This window comes from Heloderma suspectum, chromosome 14, assembly GCF_057233095.1.
Source record: "Heloderma suspectum isolate Gila_16-S chromosome 14, 16-S_ref, whole genome shotgun sequence".
In the NCBI taxonomy this organism is placed as follows: domain Eukaryota; kingdom Metazoa; phylum Chordata; class Lepidosauria; order Squamata; family Helodermatidae; genus Heloderma; species Heloderma suspectum.
Genome location: NC_139471.1, coordinates 11,177,695 through 11,195,982, shown reverse-complemented (window position 1 = coordinate 11,195,982; position 18,288 = coordinate 11,177,695). Strand labels below are relative to the sequence as shown.

General features: G+C 46.0%; 1 protein-coding gene across 1 annotated transcript in view; it reads right to left on the bottom strand.

Annotated features, from left to right (window-relative positions):
* Nucleotides 1-1,658: 1,658 nt before the first annotated feature.
* The window catches only part of AIF1L (allograft inflammatory factor 1 like), a 39,336-nt gene continuing 22,706 nt past the window's right edge, over nucleotides 1,659-18,288 (bottom strand). Inside the window, exons 4-6 of the mRNA XM_084820599.1 lie at nucleotides 12,661-12,702; nucleotides 11,437-11,599; nucleotides 1,659-3,661 (exon numbers count right to left, since the gene is read on the bottom strand). Coding sequence (XP_084676725.1) covers nucleotides 3,574-3,661; nucleotides 11,437-11,599; nucleotides 12,661-12,702 — 293 coding nt within the window. The 3' untranslated portion in view covers nucleotides 1,659-3,573. The remainder of the gene's footprint in view (nucleotides 3,662-11,436; nucleotides 11,600-12,660; nucleotides 12,703-18,288) is intronic.

Genomic DNA, 18,288 nt, shown 5'->3' with positions numbered 1-18,288 from the left:
ATATTTGGGGATCACTGGCCGTAGCTAATAGAAAGGACACAATGGGTTGGGAAGGGTTTTGTCCATAATGTGCATGCGTGCATGTGCGCGCACATACCCAAAATAGGATGGGTACCTCTTTATATTTTAATGATATCTTCATATTTGGGGATCACTGGCCGTAGCTAATAGAAAGGACACAATGGGTTGGGAAGGGTTTTGTCCATAATGTGCATGCGTGCATGTGCGCGCACATACCCAAAATAGCATGGGTACCTCTTTATATTTTAATGATATCTTCATATTTGGGGATCACTGGCCGTAGCTAATAGAAAGGACACAATGGGTTGGGAAGGGTTTTGTCCATAATGTGCATGCATGCATGTGCGCGCACATACCCAAAATAGGATGGGTACCTCTTTATATTTTAATGATATCTTCATATTTGGGGATCACTGGCCGTAGCTAATAGAAAGGACACAATGGGTTGGGAAGGGTTTTGTCCATAATGTGCATGCGTGCATGTGCGCGCACATACCCAAAATAGGATGGGTACCTCTTTATATTTTAATGATATCTTCATATTTGGGGATCACTGGCCGTAGCTAATAGAAAGGACACAATGGGTTGGGAAGGGTTTTGTCCATAATGTGCATGCGTGCATGTGCGCGCACATACCCAAAATAGGATGGGTACCTCTTTATATTTTAATGATATCTTCATATTTGGGGATCACTGGCCGTAGCTAATAGAAAGGACACAATGGGTTGGGAAGGGTTTTGTCCATAATGTGCATGCGTGCATGTGCGCGCACATACCCAAAATAGCATGGGTACCTCTTTATATTTTAATGATATCTTCATATTTGGGGATCACTGGCCGTAGCTAATAGAAAGGACACAATGGGTTGGGAAGGGTTTTGTCCATAATGTGCATGCGTGCATGTGCGCGCACATAGCCAAAATTGGTATCTGCAACTCCATCCACTCATAAGCAGCAAGGGGGAGAGAGAGAGAGAGAGAGAGAGATGTGTGCGTGCGTGCGTGCATGCTACAGTTGTTTTGTAGAAATAGAAGCCATAGAGAGAGCCAAAAGACCTTTTCCTTTGCCGCCCTCTCAGTTGTGGAATGACCAACCAGCTGAAATGAGCCTGCTGGGCCTCTTTGAAAGTTTTAAAGCAGGCATTAAAGGCTCCATTATTCTGTTGTTTTAAGCTGTGTTGTTTTATTGTTGGTTTTTTTTTAATTGCTTTTAGTTCAAAGTTGTTTTTAGTTATATGTTGTTTGTATATACCGTCCTTAAGCTTTTATGTAAATGGCTTTTAAACGCTGTATATTGCATTTTAATGTTTTAACTTTTGTAAAACTTTTGTTTTGCTCAGAGAGCTTCAGCTATGCGGTGGTATAGAAATGTAATAAATAAATTAAAAAAAGAAAAATAAACGTACAATTTGGTTGAGTGTCTTCTGAAAACGGACAGAATTGTTCCCAGTGGACAGAGGACAACTGGGAGGCTGTCTCCCTTGCCTCCCAGGAAGGACACCGTGGCAAGGGTCCCCTCTCTAGTTCTCAATAAATATAGTACCTTGGGTTAATTTCCACCCACCCACGCTTCGACCTCATCTGCCACATCTCCTTTCAGCACAGTCCAAAGGATTCCGATATACAAACAGGAGCATTAAACGGAGCGACCGGATTGCAATTTTTATTTAAAATCATGGATTTACAAGCGCGAGATGGAAACAACAGCAACAACCGCAGAGGAACACAAGGAAAAGGAATCTGGCGAGCAGTGACAACCGCTGTAGTCAACACACAAATAAATTAAGCACCCATGGAAATGATTGCTTGTAGGACCAAAGCTTCAGACTTTGAGCGCCTTTGAGTATGAAGAAAGGGAAAGGAACTCATCGGCTTTATTAACCTGTATGGACGTTAGTCCTGCTGCAGTGCGTTGCAAAGAGCCTCTGGTAGAGGCCAGTTGCTAACAAGACCCAACAAAGCAGCAGATGGCCACGCCTCCTTCTCCTGGCTCCACCCTCTTTTCTCTAACCACCACTTTTTTGGTGGTTTCCCGGCTTTTGTGTTGGTTTCTCCCCCCTCTCTAAAAGGTTGAAATCCCTTTCCTGAGGCTGCGTTACTTGCAGTAAGAGCTTTAAGCCAAAACATGCTGGAATTTTAGTATTTTTTTTGCCCCACCCACCACTGGAATATGCTCCCCCCGCCCCAGCAACAAGTTTCTCTGAAAGAGGTTCCGTATCCCTGCTCGCTGAGCCATCTTCGGGTGTATGGATGGTTGCTCTTCCTCTGCACTCAGAACCTTTCTACAAGAGGCTTTTATTGTGCGCTCGTGATTGCTCACTTACGGTAGTTTGCGGGTCCTTTACATGACGTTGTCATCCTCCAGGGCCTCTCCCCTGCTTTGCAACCTTTTTTTTTTTTTTTCCTAATGAGGAAAGTCTGCTGTTATTCAGAAATGGCAGAATGAAAGTCTGGTATAATTGTGCAATTCTGCTATACTACAGCGCCATCCAGTGGTTGTATAATGAAACATACAGAGAAACAGAGAAAGACCCCCCCCCCCCGGGAAAAAAAGGACATGTAAAGGAGCCAAGCTTAATCCCGCAAAGAATCCAGATGCAGACGCCTCAGTAAAAGTGTGGAATAAAAGCCTCATGTAGAAATGCCCTCAGCATGTGAGATCAAGAGGGAGACTCAATGCTGGGTAGAGTCCTAGGCTTTTACAGCAGACCACAGAAAGATATGTGGATAAAATTCTGGAAACCAGTCATATTACAAACATAGGTGGTTGCCAATAAAATAAGGCCTGGAGTTCGAATTCTGTTTTCCTCCCATCCCTCTTTGCCTCCAAGTACACCGGCAATCTGCACTTCAAATGACCTGCACTGAAGAGGCATCCCATAGCAGGGATTATCTCGAATGCCCCACTGAACAGAAAGAGCTAGGTGAAAGGTACCTACGATGGGTTGCAGAATCCTGTGTTTTCAAAAGGCGCAGGCAAGCACAATGGGAAAGGAGACAGAAGTCAGGAGAGGGTAGCTGAAAACCGAGAGAAGCTTTTCGTGATTGCAGGAGGAGCATTGCTGGGAAAGGCACACTGGCATTCAAAATGGCACCTGATGAGGCCTTCTGAGGCCACTTTATTAGCACTGGCTGGACGACGCTCAAGTTGGCTGGAGATTCGGCCTTGTGAGTTCCCACAGTTTGGTAGCAAGGGTGGAGATTCCCTCGGAAAACCAATCCTGATGTTTGACGTCAGGAAAGCGCCTTGTGGGATTTTGCTTTTGGTTTCACATTTTCATATTTTACTACAGACCCAAGCCTTTGAGAGAGACAGACAGACAGACAGAGCTGGCTATGGAGACAGTTAATTTTTTAAAAAAATGGCTACCTAGGGACTCCTCCGGGTAAAGTCCCTGGAACTTCCCTTGTCATTCCTTTTGCTAAAGCAGGTTAGTTTATTGCTTTCTAAGAATGTCCGGTATAAAAGCAACAAAAGCAGGAACACCCTGGTTACGGTCTTGGGGAGTGTTGTGAAAAGGGCAGGTTTAGCTGTGAGGGGCTTCTCTCCCTTTCAAGGAAGGCTGGAGATTTCTCTCTCCGGAGGTGGGCCTGATGGCTTTGGGGTGCTTTCATTGGCTTTTCCTTCAAACATCATGACCCTAAAAGAAAAGAAAAAAAAGGCAGGGGGAACCAGAAGAAGAAGAAAGATTAACAGAATGTGGATGTTCTGGCCGTGACCCTTGCATTATCAAGGATCAACATTTTCTTTCCTGGACCATAATGTGGACCAAATGGTTACAACAGCTTCAGTTCTCTTGAGATGATCATCTCTTAGTTGCTGCACGTGCTGCACGTTATCCTCTTGGAAGAAGATAATGGGCCAAGTGAAAGCATACAGTGACTTAGAATCATAGTATAGTAGGGTTGGAAGGGGCCTAAAAGACCATTGAGTCCAACCCCCTGCTCAATGCAGGAATCCAAGTCAGAGCATCCCTGACAGGTGACTGTCCAGCCTCATCTTGAATGCCTCCTGTGTGGGAGAGCCCACCACCTCCCCAGGTAATGGGTTCCATTGTCATCTTGCTGTAACAGTCAGGAAGTTTTCCCTGATGTTCAGCTGGAATCTGGCTTCCTGTCACTTGAGCCCATGATTCCGTGTCCTGCACTCTGGGATGACCAAGAAGAGATCCTGGCCTTCCTCTCCTTAAGGAGGCTGACGAGCCCTGAGAAATTACCTTGACACCTCATCAAATCCCCCGTCCCCAGTTTCTAAAGCATCGTCACCAGGTGTTCCCTGGCTGTTCGCTTTCATTTGGCCATAACGAGTGATTATTATAGAACAGAGAGTCTTGCAACATTTGCTGCACAAACTCTGGCATAACAGATAGCATGTAGGCCTCAAACCGTTGAGACGGCCAGCTTCAAATCCCCGCTCAGCTAGAAAGCTTGTCGTGTAGGGTGGCCGCTTCCACCATGCCAAAAAAGAGGGCAAAAGAGGATGCCAATTTGCATAAGATTTGCATGTAAAAATTTATATTTATAGGTGCCAATTTTGAAACAGTAACTCTACTTTAAATAGAAATACAAAACATCTCATTGACTGACTATGGTGAGGTGCATGTAACTCCGGTAAGATGCAGAAGAAGTCTAGGTGGGACATGGGGTTTTCATAACCGTTACAATGAATTTGCTCTCCATCAGTCCCCATGTTCACCTGTAAGGGTGACGGGCCGTCTCCTGCTGACCCTACCTGCCACGGATTAGCCATCTGTGACCTTTCGGCATGCTAGTAGTAACTTTTTCAACTACTAATGGAATAATTATTTTTGTTTGTTTATGTTTTAAAGCCACATAGCAAGAAAACTTACTCCCAACAATACTACCGCAATTTTTTCATGTCCCTAAAACTTTCCAAAAATGATAAATATAATAACAGAATGCCTGCAAACATATAAATGTCCTTCTCGGTAAAAGTGGGCTTGCAGTTTCTATTGTGGTGGGACCCAGGTTCTTTGACAGAGTGTCCGGTCGGACGAAAGATATGAAAGGTTGACAACCTCTGGACGAGGTAACCCGTGTGCCTACCTGTTCGGTCTGTTGTCCAAGTGCTGCTAACTGTGGATTGGCCTCTTCAAGGCCAGTGTTCTGCTCTGCCTCCTTATGGTTCTTTAAACCAAACTTGAACGGGATCCCTCTTCAAATGGGGGACCCCTTCAAATAGAGCATGTTCTCTGCCAGCTCTCCAAAATAGAGGACTGCCCTCTGTAAAGTAGGACACTTGGCCACCCTGTCTCCCCACTCCTGCTGAGTCTCATTCACAGGATTGTTGTGATGATAAACTGGGGAGGGGGTTAAGACCCCTGTACACAGTTCTGTGCTCCTTGGGGGGAAAGATCAGGACGTAGATGAAATAGGCATACCTCCGAGGGCAGAATCCATGTTTAGATAGGAAACGTCCTACAATTCCCAGCATTCCCCAGCCAACCACGGGGAATGCTGGGAATGGGGAATGCTGGCTGGGGAATGCTGGAGTTGTAGACTTTTTTTCTGTCCAAATTTGCACAGGATTGCGTCATATCGCTCCACATTCTCATTTTTAACTTACACAAGCCAGTAGAGGGCAGCATTTGCCATGAGGAATCAACCCAGAATCCCCCACTCCAAAAAGGCTCAAAGTTGGTTCGTGTGCGTGCGTGAACGTGTGTGTGTGTGTACAAAGTGATCCACCATGCACCGGGAGGAGGAAGAGGGGTGGCAGGGGGTTACAATCATATCAGTAAACCACATAATGACCAAGAAGCAAAGTAATCAAATCCTTTATCTTCTGGGCCCTGCTGGGAGTTTATAATGTGCTTTTGCTAGTTACATCCTTGGTAGGCAGCAGCTACTGCTACTTCAAGCAACCTTGCGTCTCACTGTAGTGCATTAGCGGGTGATATCGCGCTTTAGAACAGTCCCCTTCATGTGCACGATCTGGCCATCCTTACAACAACCCTGTAAGGTAGGCTAGTCAGGCCCGGCCTCAGCCTCTGACATCCTCAGCAGTTGCTCGCCCTAGCAGAGCCCACTGGTCCCAATGCCATTCTTGGCCTGCCCGCCCCGGGGTGGCCGGGATATGCCATTTTCATTTTATTTATTTAATAGATTTTTATCTGTTTCACATATTTTACCTGAAAGCTCATGCTGACAGAAATGAACCTTTTGGAATGGGGGGGGGGAATGGCACGAAAGGGAGAAACCAACAAACAGTTGTCAGTTGGAGGAAACGGGGCGGGGCCATGTGGTCAACCCTGGAGGGCCGGATCGGGACTAGGTTGGATTAGGCCCCTGGCTTGAAGTTCTGCATGCCTGTTTTGAGGGCATTTCCTCTCACAGGGCAGCTTACAGTAACCGACACCAGTCGAAAGGGACGAAAACACTCAGACAATCGCATGATGACACAACTTCAGCGCCATTTGGGGGAATTTAAACGGCACCTCCAAACCTCTGAATTCAAAACCAAGCTGCCCCCAAATACTTTGCATTGCAACAGGGGCCTATATATTGTTGCTAGGGAAATCCATTTTCACGGCGACTGTGAAGAATTGCAGCTGAGCTTGGAGGAAACAGGGAATTCTGAGGGGGTGGCAGATGACCACAGCGTCCCTGCTACTAAAAAAAGTCCCGGGACTTTGACCCTGGGAGCCCTGCCCCCACTACACCACTGCCTATTGGAGGGCATTCGACTCAGGCCTCGCTGGAGCTGACCCTGGTAATGAAAGCAGGGGCTAAGTGTCCAAACGGCTGCTTCCTCCACCTCCCCTGTCAGCCATTCTAGTTAACGGATGTCCATTCAGCACGTCAAGCACCCAGCGACTGTGCTAGGGAGGATGGATGCTGAAGGAGAGACTCAATAAAGGGAGGGAAAGATCCCAGAAACCTTTGTAACAGACGCCAGTCCACTAACTCACGCACACACAGAGCCGTGGGCCAGTGTCAATTGTTTGCAGCCGGGGAGTCGGCATTTAGAACAGGAGCGGAAACCAAGCCGGGGACCCTGAGGACAATGGGTGTTTTGTGTGTTGGTTTTTAAAGAAGGGATCTGTGTCTAGCGACAGCTATTCATGTCCATGTGTGTGTCTGTGTGGGGAATTTGGCCTCCTTTCCCCAGTGGAGGGGCACAGCAGCCAACTTGAGAAGGACGGTAACTCGAGAACATAAGAAGAGCCCTGATGGATCGGACCAAATGACTGTCTACTCTCCAACATCCTGTTTCCACCAGGGGACAGATAGATGTCTCTGGGAACAGGGTTTGAAGGCAACAGCCCTCATTCCTGTAGTACCCCCACGCGGCATATAATATTCAGAGGTATACTGCATCTGACCCCTTCACGGATCACTGCCCTGTTGTGGCGAAGGGGCTTGCGTAACTCAGTGAAGCCATAAGCTATGCCGTGCAGGGCCACCCAAGACGGACAGGTCATGGTGGAGAGTTCTGACAAAATGTGGTCCACTGGAGAAGGAAATGGCAACCCACTCCAGTATTCTTGCCAAGAAAACCCCATGGAACGTATCACAAGGCTAAAAGAGATGACGCCAGAAGATGAGCCCCTCAGGTCAGAAGGTGTCCAATATACTACTGGGGAAGAGCAGAGGGTATTTCCAAGTAGCACCAGAAAGAGTGAAGCGGCTGGGCCAAAGCCGAAAGGACACTCAGCTGTGGATGTGTCTGGTGGTGAAAAGAAAATCTGATGCTGTAAAGAACAATATTGTTTAGGAACCTGGAATGTAAGATCAATGAATCAAGGTAAGCTGGAGGTGGTCAAATGTGAGATGGCAAGATTGAACATCGACATCCTGGGAATCAGTGAACTAAAATGGACAAGCATGGGCAAATTTAATTCAGGTGACCATCATATCTACTACTGTGGGCAAGAATCCCTTAGAAGAAATGGAGTAGCACTCGTAGTCAATAAAAGGGTGGGAAAAGCAGTACTGGGGTACAATCTCAAAAACGATAGAATGATCTCAGTACGAATCCAAGGCAAACCATTCAACATCACAGTAATTCAAGTCTATGCCCCAACCACTGAGGCCGAAGAAGCTGAGGTTGATCGGTTCTATGAAGACCTACAACACCTTCTAGAACTAGCACCAAAAAAAGATGTCCTCTTCATCATAGGGGATTGGAATGCTAAAGTAGGAAGTCACGAAATCACCGGGATAACAGGCAAGCATGGCCTTGGTGTACAAAATGAAGCAGGACAAAGGCTAATAGAGTTTTGCCAAGAGAACATGCTGATCATAGCAAACACTCTTTTCCAACAGCACAAGAGGCGACTCTACACATGGACATCACCAGATGGTCAATATCGAAATCGGATTGATTATGTCCTTTGCAGTCAAAGATGGAGAAGCTCTATACAGTCAGTAAAAACAAGACCTGGAGCTGACTGTGGCTCAGATCATGAGCTTCTCGTTGCAAAATTCCGGCTTAAATTGAAGAACGTAGGGAAAACCACTAAACCTTTCAGGTATGACCTAAATCATATCCCTTATGAATATACAGTGGAGGTGAGGAATAGATTTAAGGGATTAGACCTGATAGACAGAGTGCCTGAGGAACTATGGACGGAGGTCCGTAACATTGTTCAGGAGGCAGCAACGAAATCCATCGCAAAGAAAAAGAAATGCAAGAAAGCCAAGTGGCTGTCTGATGAGGCTTTACAAGTAGCTGAGGAAAGAAGGGAAGTGAAACGCAAGGGAGAAAGGGGAAGATATATCCAACTGAATGCAGAGTTCCAGAGAATAGCAAGGACAGACAAGAAGGCCTTCTTAAATGAACAATGCAAAGAAATCAAGGAAAACAATAGAATGGGAAAGACTAGAGATCTTTTCAAGAAAATTGGAGATCTCAAGGGAACGTTTTGTGCAAAGACGGGCATGATAAAGGACAAAGAAGGCAGGGACCTAACAGAAGCAGATGAGATTAAGAAGAGGTGGCAAGAATACACAGAAGAACTATACAGGAAAGATCTGAATGTCCCTGATGGCCATGATAGTGCGGTCACTGAACTTGAGCCGGACATCCTCGAGAGTGAAGTCAAGTGGGCCTTAGGAAGCATTACTAACAACAAAGCTAGCGGAGATGACAGTATTCCAGCTGAGCTATTTAAAATCCTAAAAGATGATGCTGTTAAAGTGCTGCACTCAATATGCCAACAAATTTGGAACACTCAACAGTGGCCACAAGACTGGAAAAGGTCAGTTTACATTCCAATTCCAAAGAAGGGCAATGCCAAAGAGTGTTCAAACTACTAAAGAGTGTACAATTGCGCTCATTTCACATGCCAGCAAGGTTATGCTCAAAGTCCTACAAGCTAGGCTTCAGCAGTATGCGAACCGAGAACAACCGGAAGTACAAGCGGGGTTTCGAAGAGGCAGAGGAACTAGAGATCAAATCGCCAACTTTCGCTGGATCATGGAGAAAGCAAGAGAATTCCAGAAAAACGTCTATTTCTGCTTCATTGACTATGCTAAAGCCTTTGATTGTGTGGATCACAACAAACTGTGGCAAATTCTTAAAGAGATGGGAGTACCAGACCACCTTACCTGTCTCCTGAGAAACCTGTACGAGGGTCAAGAAGCAACAGTAAGAACCAGACATGGAACAACCGATTGGTTCAAAATTGGGAATGGAGCACGACAAGGCTGCATATTGTCACCCTGCTTATTTAACTTATATGCAGAGTACATCATGAGAAACGCTGGGTTGGATGAATCACAGGTCGGAATTAAGATTGCCGGGAGAATTATCAACAACCTCAGATATGCAGACGATACCACCCTAATGGCAGAAAGCAAAGAGGATCTAAAGAGCCTCTTGTTGAGGGTGAAAGTGGAGAGTACAAAAGCTGTTTTGAAACTCATTATTAAAAAAACGAAGATCATGGCATCTGGCCCCATCACTTCCTGGCATATAGAAGGGGAAGAAATGGAAGCAGTGACAGATTTTATTTTCTTGGGCTCCAAGATTACCACAGACAATGACTGTAGCCATGAAATTAAAAGACGCTTGCTCCTTGGGAGGAAAGCTATGGCCAACGTAGACAGCATAGTAAGAAGCAGAGACATCACCTTGCCGACAAAGGTCCGCATAATCAAAGCTATGGTTTCCCCAGTAGTAATGTATGGCTGTGAGAGCTGGACTATAAGGAAGGCTGAGCGCCGAAGAATTGATGCTTTCGAACTGTGGTGCTGGAGAAGACTCTTACGAGTCCCCTGGACTGCAAGGAGGTCAAATCAGTCCATCCTAAAGGAAATCAACCCTGAGTGCTCATTGGAAGGACAGATCCTGAAGCTGAAGCTCAAATATTTTGGCCACCTAATGCGAAGAGAAAACTCTATGGAAAAGACCCTGATGCTGGGAAAGACTGAAGGCAAAAGGAGAAGGGGACGGCAGAGGATGAGATGGCTAGATAGCATCACCGATGCAATGAATATGGACTTGAGCACACTCCGGGAGACAGCGGAGGACAGGAAGGCCGGGCGTGCTATGGTCCATGGGGTCACGAAGAGTCGGACATGACTGAATGACTGAACAACAAATACTGCATGTGAACATGGAGGCTCCATTTATTAAGGCGAACGGCCGCTATCAGGTCACGCTTTTTTGAATTTGTCTAACCTGCTTTTGAAACCACCTAAGCTAGTGCGGTTCACTGCAGCTTATGGCAAACCGATTGCTTAAATTCATGATGCATGTGTGAAGAAGGACTTCAGACAACCCATCATCAGAGTTTCAGAGAGCCAAATCTAGGGGAATGTCCATATAGTCTATTATTATTTTTATTAATTTAATACATTTAGGGTGCCATCCTAGGCCTATCTGGACAGAAAAAAGTCCTACAACTCCCAGCACTCCCCAGCCAGCATGGCTGGCTGGGGAATGCTGGGAGTTGTAGGACATTTTTCTGTCTAAACATGCCTAGGATGCACCCTTATTCTGTGTGCCTTTCAGGGCAAAAATCCTCTCCCAGGTGTATTTAACAGATTGAATACCCCACTTTTTAGGGTGCCTGCCCTCACAAGCCAGCTTACATTAACCAATAACAATAAAACAATCAAATATAAAATATATAACCATATAACTCCAGCAGGTAATGTAGTTATAAAACAAACCCTTAAAATTTGTGCAAATTTCCCCACAGACCGAATCAGCCCCGCTTTAGTGTATGGAGGAAAGCTGCGCAAATTAGGGCATTTGTGCAAATTCACAGAAATCTCACGTCCCGCTTGCTGCTCGATTCGCGCCTGTCCCCCGTTCGCACAGAGCAAGCAGCAGTCGCAAACGCGAACAGGAATCAGGTGTGAGGCGAATGGCGCAAATCCTACGGAACTCATACATCGCTCGTTTGCCCATCGCTACCGCTCCATTTTCTCCAGGAATACTCACAACTTGAGGACCGCCGACCGTTTCCCAAGCATCAGGTTGACGAAATCCTGGTAAGAGATGGTGTCACTGACCCCCCTGGTCACTTCGGAGATCATTTTCTTCAGCTCTAGGTGGGTTTTGGGGGCTCCCAGCTTCTCCATCATCCGTTTCACAGACATCAGGTCTACAAAGAGTGGTGCCAAGGGGGTTAGTATGGTGCGGATGGCAGGATAGCAGCTGGTGGCATAGTGAAGCTGGGGCTCGCAGGGACGCAGCCCTGGCCCTCTTCTATTAGCGGGGACGCTGATGTCATCTGCCACCCCCCTCTGCCTTCCCTCTTCCCTCTGACCTTAGTTGCAATCCTCACAGTAACTGGGGGAAAGGAATTCTCCCAGCCACAATATATTTTGGAGCTTTCTTTGTTGTAATGCAAAGGATTTGGGGGTGGTCTAGAACTGAGACCCATTTGCTTTGCCGAAGACCTGCTCCTGGTGGAGATGGAAATGGCTGGAACTGGATCATTGATATGGATCAAGGCAGCTGCCTGAATTCTTAGAGTCTCCCTGGCAGCATGGCTATGAGGATTGTTGTGACGAGCACCTGCACTCTAAATTTTACCACTATACTGCTGTACCGGGGCATGTCCCATTGAACTCAGTGGGTCCTACTTCCGAGAGCCGAACTAGACATGGTGTGGGAGATCCATTATTAGGTTCTCTCTTCCCTTCCCTTCCCTTCCCTTCCCTTCCCTTCCCTTCCCTTCCCTTCCCTTCCCTTCCCTTCTTCCCAGCTGGCAACCCCGTGAAGCTGCCTTGAAGACTGGGGAAGTGGTCCTGTGGGGAAAGGATGGCTGATCCTCTTCCTGATGTAAATCCTCCCCCCACACAGAGCTGTTAGCTCTGCAGGCACGGTCATGATGAGCATCTGCACTTCAAAATCTGCCACTCCACCACTGGTGGCAGCCAACCATGCCAGGTAGGGATGGTGAGGGGAAATCTTTCCAAGTCTGCTCCACTGGCACAGTTTATGCATGTTGCAGACCTGAGCTTTTCAGGACGCAGAACTGGGCTGTGACCTCGGTGCAGAAAAATGCCCGTTTGCATGCATGCGTGCGACTGCGTTAGAGCACGCTCAGGTTCGACTATAGACCACCTTCCAGGCTGCACCCCCATGCCTCTTGCCCCTCAGACAGCGCTCGGCGTGGCATGGGAACGGTGCGGGGTTCCCTCGCGAGAACCCACTCACCAATTTCCCCTTGGTTATTCAGGTCGAACTCCATGTATTTTTCTGGAAAAGAAGATCAGTGGTTAGCGATGTCTCCCTGACACAGGCTCTCAGAACAAGTGTGTTTCGAATTGTTCCCCAGCTGGCTGGAGAACCCCACGTGCAAATGGAACTCCAACATGCGGTTCCCCTCTCCAGCGTAACAGCTGATGCCACATATGTTAAATGATTTAAAACTATTAAAAACCATTTAAATTTAGGCCCTTTAAAATGATTAAAAAGTACACAACACTCCATCTCTCTACCCCCTTTCCATGCTGAGCCAATCAGCAGGATTTTGAAACCCCCCTTTTTAAAATATGTTCAGCAAGCATGCAAAAGATTGCAGCCTGTTTCTCCCCCCCCCCGCCTCTTTTCCCCTCTCTCCCTCTCTTGTGGTGCTTTTGCAACTTCTATGTCTTTGTGCCATTATGTTAGAAAATGCCCTTGAGCAATTTCCTGTTGCTGCCTGATTTTTTTTTTTAAATAAGTCACTTTCCCCCTTTTCTTTTTTTAAAAAATTGCTCTATGCTTTAAACATCTGCCACCCTAACCTGTGTCACAAAAGAGAGAAAACTTGAAAACGCCCTGCCCCACATTCCTCCTATGGTGATGTGTATGTGTATGTGGGGGGGGGGGGTGTTCTATGAAAGGCCTTTCAGAGAGACCCAAATGTTCAGCCACCCCCAATTAGGCCACATGCCAGTCCAGAGGCTCCAATGAGTGACAACTCCCATTCAGAGGCTCTCCTGGGGGGGTGGGGGTGGAATCCAGCTCATTCGTTGAGTCACATTTTGGGACGATCAGGTCCCTTTCCTAGTTAGCAGCTGCCCTGATAGGTTGGGCCCTGACAGGTTGGACCGTGCTTTTGCCTGGCCAAACGCAGCAGCGATTTCTTTCATATCAGAACTGGCTTGCTGCCAATATTCCCCCCGCCCCGCTTCTTCCAGAACCCCTTTTATGGCTTGGCTGGATTGTTTGAATGGCTCCCTTTGCATAAAGGTTGCCTCCCATCCTCCCACACCAACTCGGTGGTGGAGCACATGTATTGCATGCAGATGGTCCCAGGTGCAAATCCCAGCATCTTCAGGCTGGGTTAGGGAAAAACCCTGCCGGAGACCCGAGACAGCTGCTGCCAGTCAGAGTGGACAATACTGAGCCAGATGGAAATGCTAATGTGTCTGTCTGTCTGTCTGTCCTCTGTCAGCACCAAGAACATCCCTAGCATCTCCAGTTAGGGCTGGCTGGAAAACCCCTCTCCAAAATCCTGCATAGCTGATGCCACTCAGTGAAGACCAGACTGAGCTACACAGACCAGTGGCCCAGTTACTAGAGGCAGTGCTAAAGAAGAGGACATATTTACTGTTTATTTATAACAAACAAATAGGATGTGTGTCTACCCATCAGTGCTATAGCTCCAAGATCGTGAAACCTAGACACCTGAGACCTGGCCTGCATGCTAAGGGGACCCTAGGGGTGTGCACTATGGGGTTGTTTTTAAAACACATTAATTAATGTTAATGAATTTAAATGAGTCCATGTGGTTGAAGCCCGTAGTAACATCCTCAGCCACTAGGGACTGACTTCTCTAATCAGCACATAGCTTTGCAGCCCATGCAGTTTGAAGCCAGGGGAGATTAGCAGGCTGAGGGATGGAATTATGTCTGCCCCTCTGCCCCATTCCCCAATAGGGGAATGGGGTGGACAGACCCCTCCCTCAGGGGGCTACAGGGGTGCAGCAGGGCAGAGGCCATGCCGAGGGGTGCCAGTGGGCATGGCTTCACTCAGTCGGGCTAGGCACTATGTGTCCAAGTCGAGCAGCTGCAAAAATTTGCTTGAAGGCTTTGCTGCATCAAGCTAAGGGCTATTCCAACCTGCGTGAAGCCGGGTTCATTCACATGTGTGTGTATTTGTGCGTGTGCACACACATATATACAGTGCTGCCTCCAGGTTTCGGAGGGCCCTGAGGCAAGACACCCTCAATGGTGTTGGTGAGAGCCAGCTGTGGTGCAGTGGTTAGAGTGTTGGGCTGGGACTCGGGAGACCCGGGTTCTAGTCCCCACTCGCTCATGAGCGTCACTGGATGACTTGCGCCAGTCACTGACTCTCAGCCTCACCTACCTCACAGGGTTGTTGTGAGGATAAGATGGAGAGGAGGGGGACCATGTAAGTTGCCTTGGGTCCCTTGCAGGAGGAAAAAAGGCAGGATATACGTGTAATAATAAGTCAAATGGGCCACCTCCCTCAGTGAACCTACCATCTCACCAGCTGCTTTTGCTCCTCCTCCTCTGTCTCAACATGACTCCCGCTTGCTTGCTTGGCAGGCGAAGAGCCAGGGAGCCAGGAGGCCACGGCATCTCCTGCTCCTCCTTCTCACCACCACTGCCGTTGTCTGGGCCAGAGTGAGAGGCAGGGGAACTGCGGTGGTGAAGAGGAGGAGCAAGTCCAGGGGGATCTGATCAGTGGGCCCCTGCTGGGATATGGGCCCTTGGCAGGTGCCCAACCATGCCTACCCTTGTTGTCGGCCCTCTGTCTATCATCTACCCCCCTCTCCCCCTCTCTCACTCAATCATCTGTCTGTCTGTCTGTCTGTCTGTCTGTCTGTCTCTCATCTATCTATCATCTCTCTTATCTATCATCAATCATCAATCATCTCTCTCTCTCTCTCTCTCTCTTATCTCTCTAATCTCTCATCTCTCTTTCTCTCTCTATCATCTCTCTCTGTCATCTATTTATCTCTCTCTCTCATCTATCATCTCTCTTTCTCTCTCTAATCTATCAATCATTCTCTCTCTCTCTCTCTCTCTCTCTCATCTCTCTAATCTATCATCTCTCTTTCTCTATCATCTCTCTCTCTGTGTCATCTATTTATCTCTCTCTCATCTCTCTCTCATCTCTCTTTCTCTCTCTCTCTAATCTATCATCTATCAATCATCTCTCTCTCTCTCTCTCTCTCTCTCCCCTCTCCCTCTGTCATCTATTTCTCTCTCTCTCTCTCTCTCTCTCTCTCTCTATCTCTCTAATCTCTCATCTCTCTTTCTCTCTCTATCATCTCTCTAATCTATCATCTCTCTTTCTCTCTCTATCATCTCTCTCTGTCATCTATTTCTCTCTTTCTCATCTATCTATCATCTCTTTCTCTCTCTCTAATCTATCATCAATCTCTCTCTCTCTCTCTCATCTCTCTAACCTATCATCTCTCTTTCTCTCTCTCTCATCTCTCTCTCTCTCTCATCTATCTATCATCGCTCTTTCTCTCTCTCTCTAATCTATCATCTGTCAATCATCTCTCTCTCTCTCTCATCTCTCTAATCTATCATCTCTCTTTCTCTCTCCATCATCTCTCTCTGTCATCTATTTCTCTCTCTTTCTCATCTATCTATCATCGCTCTTTCTCTCTCTCTCTAATCTATCATCTATCAATCATCTCTCTCTCTCTCTCTCATCTCTCTAATCTATCACCTCTCTTTCTCTCTCTATCATCTCTCTCTCTGTCATCTATTTCTCTCTCTTTCTCATCTATCTATCATCTCTCTCTCTCTCTCTCTAATCTGTCATCTATCAATCATCTCTCTCTCATCTCTCTCTCTCTCTAATCTCTCTCTGTCATCTCTCTCTCTCTGATCTATCTATCATCTCTCTCTCTGTGTCATCTATTTATCTCTCTCTCTCATCTATCTATCATCTCTCTTTCTCTCTCTAATCTATCAATCATTCTCTCTCTCTCTCTCATCCCTCTAATCTATCATCTCTCTTTCTCTCTCTATCATCTCTCTCTCTGTGTCATCTATTTATCTCTCTCTCTCATCTATCTATCTATCATCTCTCTCTCTCTCTCTCTCTCTCTCTCTCATCTCTCTAATCTATCATCTCTCTTTCTCTCTCTGTCATCTCTCTCTCTGTCATCTATTTCTCTCTTTCTCATCTATCTATCATCTCTTTCTCTCTCTCTAATCTATCATCTATCAATCTCTCTCTCTCTCTCTCTCTCATCTCACTAACCTATCATCTCTCTTTCTCTCTCTATCATCTCTCTCTCTCTGTCATCTCTCTCTCTCTCTCTCTCTCTCTCATCTATCTATCATCTCTCTTTCTCTCTCTAATCTATCATCTGTCAATCATCTCTCTCTCTCTCTCTCTCTCATCTTTCTAATCTCTCATCTCTCTTTCTCTCTCCATCATCTCTCTCTCTGTCATCTATTTCTCTCTCTTTCTCATCTATCTATCTATCTATCTATCTATCTATCTATCTATCTATCTATCATCTCTCTCTCTCTCTCTCTCTAATCTATCATCTATCAATCATCTCTCTCTCTCTCTCATCTCTCTGTCATATATTTCTCTCTCTCTCTCTCTCTCATCTCTCTAATCTATCACCTCTCTTTCTCTCTCTATCATCTCTCTCTCTGTCATTTATTTCTCTCTCTTTCTCATCTATCATCTCTCTTTCTCTTTCTCTCTAATCTGTCATCTATCAATCATCTCTCTCATCTCTCTCTCTCTCTGATCTATCTATCATCTCTCTCTCTCTCTCTCTCTCTCTAATCTATCATCTATCAATCTCTCTCTCTCTCTCATCTCTCTAACCTATCATCTCTCTTTCTCTCTCTATCATCTCTCTCTGTCATCTATTTATCTCTCTCTCTCTCATCTATCTATCATCTCTCTTTCTCTCTCTCTCTAATCTATCATCTGTCAATCATCTCTCTCTCTCTCTCTCTCTCTCTCTCTCATCTCTCTAATCTATCATCTCTCTTTCTCTCTCTGTCATCTCTCTCTCTGTCATCTATTTCTCTCTTTCTCATCTATCTATCATCTCTTTCTCTCTCTCTAATCTATCATCTATCAATCTCTCTCTCTCTCTCTCTCTCTCTCATCTCTCTAACCTATCATCTCTCTTTCTCTCTCTATCATCTCTCTCTCTCTGTCATCTCTCTCTCTCTCTCATCTATCTATCATCTCTCTTTCTCTCTCTCTCTAATCTATCATCTGTCAATCATCTCTCTCTCTCTCTCTCATCTCTCTAATCTCTCATCTCTCTTTCTCTCTCCATCATCTCTCTCTCTGTCATCTATTTCTCTCTCTTTCTCATCTATCTATCTATCATCTATCATCTCTCTCTCTCTCTCTAATCTATCATCTATCAATCATCTCTCTCTCTCTCTCATCTCTCTGTCATATATTTCTCTCTCTCTCTCTCTCTCTCATCTCTCTAATCTATCACCTCTCTTTCTCTCTCTATCATCTCTCTCTCTGTCATTTATTTCTCTCTCTTTCTCATCTATCTATCATCTCTCTTTCTCTCTCTCTAATCTGTCATCTATCAATCATCTCTCTCATCTCTCTCTCTCTCTGATCTATCTATCATCTCTCTCTCTCTCTCTCTCTCTCTAATCTATCATCTATCAATCTCTCTCTCTCTCTCTCTCTCTCTCATCTCTCTAACCTATCATCTCTCTTTCTCTCTCTATCATCTCTCTCTCTGTCATCTATTTATCTCTCTCTCTCTCATCTATCTATCATCTCTCTTTCTCTCTCTCTCTAATCTATCATCTGTCAATCATCTCTCTCTCTCTCTCTCTCATCTCTCTAATCTATCATCTCTCTTTC